Raw genomic sequence first — 5,314 nt, 5'->3', positions numbered from 1 at the left:
CTGTGGTCTTCTGGGCAAGTGAATGAAACTTCGCAATTGTTTAATGAGCAAAACTTTGCAGTTGTTTAAGCCTTTAAGGAGTGAAACTTTCTATATATCTTGTTTGTTGGGTGCTCTGCCTTTTGCTAATAACTGAGGAACATAGCAACTACAAGCAATTGGGTATATACCCGGACAAGGATTTTCACTACAACTTTCCAGACTCCTATTCCAGGTCTTGTACACAAGCAACACAACTTCAAAATATGATAATTAGCATTCAAAACTAAATGGAATTGTGGAATAGCTAGAGCATCAAATATTTTAGAACTACCCAATGGCATTAGTTAATCCAAAGGATTTGATTATCTTTTCGATCAGCAAAAAGGACATCTATGAGAAAATTGGGGAAGAGCTGTATGAGCAAATTGCGAAAAAAGATTAATAAATTCTCAATATCAACCAAATTTTACTAAACGAAACTGAAAGTCGATAAAAAAAATAAAAAATGAAACCCAATTTACATGTTTCAGTTATATTTTTTTTTCTTTTGTAAGACTTCAGTACTTTTTCTAACTTCTACATGAATGCATTAACACAGCCCTACATTAATCCTGGGATATCATGTAGAACAGAAATGAGAATACGAATAAAAAAGTCATGCATGATCCTTCATCATCTTTACTCGCACTCCAAAATATTGGTAGAACATGAATGAACACGCATGATTCATATATACTTTTCTATTGTACCTATTTCGTGCATTAGGTTACACTAAAAACATCATTACAAGTACATAGGTCCCCTAACTGTGTCATGGTGTATAGAATAATGTCATCATTGAAGTTCGAAGCATATAAGAATTGTAGAATGTCTACACTGCCGAATATTTTTCATATGTTTAAACCCTGAATGAATTTACATTTGATGGGCATCTGAAAATCTAAAAGGACTACCTTGTTCATGTTGCCTCTTCAACTCCTATACAGTACTAAACAGTGGTAGCATGCCTATTCCAAAGCCCTTAAAACAACTGGAAGATGTTAGAGACAAGCAATCCCTTTTCAGACTGCCGCAACCCAGAAACAGCTCCAATACCTGCACAACCGCATAAAACATTCCACAATTGTTTTAAGCTCTACATCATTCCAACAAAACAAAAGATAGACTATTCAGTTGAAAGAATAGACTAATATTTACAAAAGGTTGGCCGAAAATTATAAATTCATGATTGTCCTTGACATGCAATCTAGAATCGGTTATTCTAGGGACATGCCAAAACTGTATATCTTTATCAAAACATTCAGGAGTAGGCGTCCATTCAGAAATACCAAAGTTCTCTATTATTATTATTATTATTTTTCCCATTTGGCATACTGCAGATTTCTTAATTCTGATCCCCACTTCGAATTCATAAAAATTTCTGAAATATGAAATATAAATCAGTATGTCAAAGTGTCAAACATATATAAATACCTTTCAGTTTCCATCCTGATCACTTCCGTTATGTAGGCTTTATCTCAACTTGAAGAGAACATAAATGGTACTGCAAAGAGAGATCCCTCCATGAGCACGGTAGTAGAAACTATAAATCATTAATTATGTCCAGGCCAATGTCCAGTATGGTTAAGTAATGTTACTAAAAAAAAGCAGTGGTAAATCGGTAATACACTAACACTATAAAGACTGAAAAGTGAACTGAAGCAGCATGATGTTAATACGAAAGCATCATAATCCCAAAATAGTTTTATTGCAATAGAGTCTCAGCACTTCTGAGCTACGAGGAAAAAAAATTCACTGTTTTTACATCTCTTTAGGTGGGGGATAATATGCATAAATTTCACATTGGCTAATCTATGCTTGATACTCCTGTCCTTAGCTTCCTTTTCTACGCACAAGTGATGAATTCAAATATTGAGATTTGTTTGCTGAGCATAGTCTACAGATAATATCATACAATACTTCAATTTAGTGTGCCATGTTACTCCAGATTGAAAAATTTATACAATAAGGTATTGCAATGCTTCAACTTCAAGCAAATTAACAGCTTACCAAGCAGGAAAAAAGTGAGCATTAAAGCGAGGGTGACTTGAACAGAACGACCATATTGCAAGCGTAATGGACCTTGCCATCGCTTCTGTGGACTTTGTGATTGCTTTTGAGATGCACCAACCCTGCCAAACAGCTGCAGAAGAAACAAGTAATTACTTTTGAAACTTATCAGACATAATCTATCAACTGAGATAAAGAAAAGCAAATGAAAATAATATGAGAATCCCTGCTTGTTACTTTCTTTCGCCTCATAAAAGTAAGATATATCATCTTCAGATAAATAAGTGAAAAACACTGACCTGGTTGAACAAATTAACTGCTCCCTTTGCTTGATGCAATTCTCCACATCTTCTCCAAAAGACAAGTTTGGATCCTTTTTCTTTGGGTGTGTCCTGAAAGCTTGGCATTAGCTGTGTTCTCTGCTCAGCTTCATCAGGTATGATAATCCTCAATTCACAATTTGGTGAGCTCCGTGTTTTCCTTGTATTAGTTGTTCTATCAGCATGATAAATTATTTCATCCCTTGTTCCTGGCATTTCTTTCCCGTTTAGGTCCATCATAAAATTTGGATCCTTAATAGTAATGATCGTATCTGTAACGCCCTTAATTTCATCAGAAATGTCCAAATTGCAGGCAGCATTAGATTTAATGTCCAGATCGTTTCTTCTCATAGGCTTTTCCTCAAAGGTTTTCACAGAAGGTCCAAGTTCTACATATTCATCTTCAGCACTTGGAAGACAATGGGATGTTCCCGAGAGAAATGCAGCTAAATCATCACATTCTTCTTCATCTAGTTGTACCCAGCGTAGTTGTTTCTTTCCTTCTGCACTAAACGATGCCCTTAATGCTGTTTCAACATGGGATATCTGATTTTCAATGGCAGAAATAAATTGTTTATGTCTAGCTGTTGTATGATCATCACCGCATTGGCAATAGCTCAACCTGACAGCCTTCTCAAACTCTTCCAACTGAATAGACATTCACAAATCAACAACACATAATTACTGATAGCAAAAGAAACGAATTACAATACATTAATCTAAATTTTAAGTTAAGCTACTTAGAGTCATAAACTTCTGTGACAAGCTTTCTCATGCAAAAATAGACTTCCTTTTTTTTGAGAAAGTTATGCAAATATAGACTGACATTGAAGAAAACTTTATAACCCCATCTTAGATAAGATCCTACAATGTAAAGCAGAGACGAGTCTCTGACCTTCCAAAGATCAAACTAATATAAAACATGATTCAAATTGCTGTATCATTGCCTTCCTCAACATTCTTAGCAACCAACTGAATAGTACTGATCACTTAAACAGTACTAAAGTTTTAGAACACTGAATTATAAGAGGGAAAAAGGAATATAATGGTAATCAGATAGATGGAGCCATTGGAGCCTACCTGCCATTTGGCAGTGCCTAAAGCTGTTTGCAGCTCCCTACAGAGTTCATCCAAATCTTCTGGCGCTACACTTTCTCTCCTCTTTCGGGTCCATGCCCTATATGTGGATTCCATTCTGAAAACCAAAAAAGAACCTAATTAAACAATTATATCTAGTTCAATTGTATTGGACATAGACAGCAGCGATGTTACTCGATCTATACTCCCTAGAAATTGAAGATGAGCGTAGGCTTCCTTTGATCTTTGCAAAAATATGGACAAAACAAACTAGTGCTTAATCCCTGGGATCATTTTATGTAACAACCTATCATATAGTTACTCAAAGTTTCAAGAAGGTGCACAAAATTGACTTTGCAATGCCCAAATCATACAACATCTAAGTCAAAATGAATGTCAGAATCCTTTTTTTTTCTTTTTTTTTTTTTTCAAATCCACACTGGTGTGGAAATTTTCTTCTCAGCAAACCAAAACAAAGGACTAATGAGCTAAAGCACAAGCTTATGAATGCAGCAAGAAAGGAAAAACCCTGTCGACTGTAAAGATTATCTATAGAGCACCATGAGAAAGCACTGCATAATAGTGCCTAGAAGTTGAACCCAAAAATGATATCAGCGCCATCATAAGAACCTCGAAACTGATTTACAGGACCTCACAATCCCCTCAATCAAATAATACTTAAAACAAGCAGCGCAACCATGCAATTGTAAAAATCTCAGGGAAAAAAAAAAAAAAAAAAACAAACACACACACACACACTTTTGTCCTAAAAGCAGTATCAAATTGACTTCAGATAATCCCATAATGCCAGAACCAAAGAAAACCCATTTCCAAACTCCAAACAAACAGAAACTAATCAAAACAGCAAGAACCCAGATGATCAAAACCAATAAAAATAAAAAGGATCATACATGTCAGCTGATTCTTGCACCTCCTCAGCTGCAGGAAAGAACACATCTTTCTTCCAAAGATCGAAACTGTTGGCCACCAACATCTTCACCAAAACCCAACAAAAAAGCTTCAAACTTTCTCAGAGAAACGTAGAAACTTCTGCTCGGACGAGATGGGTTCAAGGTGGTAAGTCCTCACTTCTCTTCTTTGCTAAGAAGAAGCAAAGAAGAAAGCAAAGGAGACGTAAAAGGCAACGTCTTCTTTAAACTTTCTCACTCCATATCCTTGCCCTCTGTGTTTTTCTTCTATTTTTAGAAAGGATTAGAGACGCAATCCGCTACGGCAGACTCGGAGACAATTTAGAAATAGAAGGCGAATTAGGTTTGGACAGGTAGACAGGTAGCTTTGCTTTCAGAAGTTTTGGGGGTTCTATTGGAGGAGAGGAGGGTGGGGTTTTGGGTAGTGTCGTCCAGACGAGAACGACGTTGGCGGTTGGGGAAAGGTGAAATGCAATTCAGAAACTGGACAAAGCAAAGGTCGGTGGGGAGGGGAGGCCACCAATATATGATGTGTGTGATGTGTGTTTTTCATTGGGGTATTCCCAGCTAGACATCAACCAATTATTATTGGGTGATGAGTCACATTTCTGTGCCTTTTTTCTTTTCTTTTTTTCTTCTTTTTTTTTTTTTCTTTTCTTATGCCGTATTATCTTCCATCTATATTTTTAATGGAGATAATTGATGTTTTTGAATTTTGACACATTAATATAGTTTTAGTTTGAGATATGTTTGTGTTTTGGAGGATGTTGGTGGAACTCGTAGAAACAACACTAAAGCACCCACTCTAACTACTACTCTACAATTTATGATAAATGTTGGTGAACTCTACACACCAAGGTGCACTTGCACCATTAATGTATAAATCCTTAAATTGTCGTATATGAAGATCGAATGAAGATTATAGACTCTAAATTCCTTCATTTCAATTTCATTTGA

General features: G+C 35.9%; 1 protein-coding gene across 1 annotated transcript; it reads right to left on the bottom strand.

The window, feature by feature from the left end:
- Positions 1-504: 504 nt before the first annotated feature.
- Positions 505-4,901, bottom strand: LOC101297424. Its single transcript, XM_004296381.1, has 6 exons — positions 4,340-4,901; positions 3,432-3,546; positions 2,331-2,999; positions 2,032-2,164; positions 1,456-1,564; positions 505-1,077 (listed from the first exon to the last, which is right to left on the bottom strand). The coding sequence occupies exons 1-5, from the start codon at positions 4,420-4,422 to the stop codon at positions 1,500-1,502; spliced, it is 1,065 nt and encodes a 354-aa protein (XP_004296429.1). The 5' UTR covers positions 4,423-4,901; the 3' UTR covers positions 505-1,077; positions 1,456-1,499.
- Positions 4,902-5,314: the final 413 nt, after the last annotated feature.

The sequence above is a fragment of the Fragaria vesca genome, linkage group LG4 (genome assembly GCF_000184155.1).
Source record: "Fragaria vesca subsp. vesca linkage group LG4, FraVesHawaii_1.0, whole genome shotgun sequence".
NCBI classification, from domain to species: Eukaryota; Viridiplantae; Streptophyta; class Magnoliopsida; order Rosales; family Rosaceae; genus Fragaria; species Fragaria vesca.
Note: the sequence above shows the minus strand (reverse complement) of the source record. Positions and strands in the feature narration are given on the sequence as shown.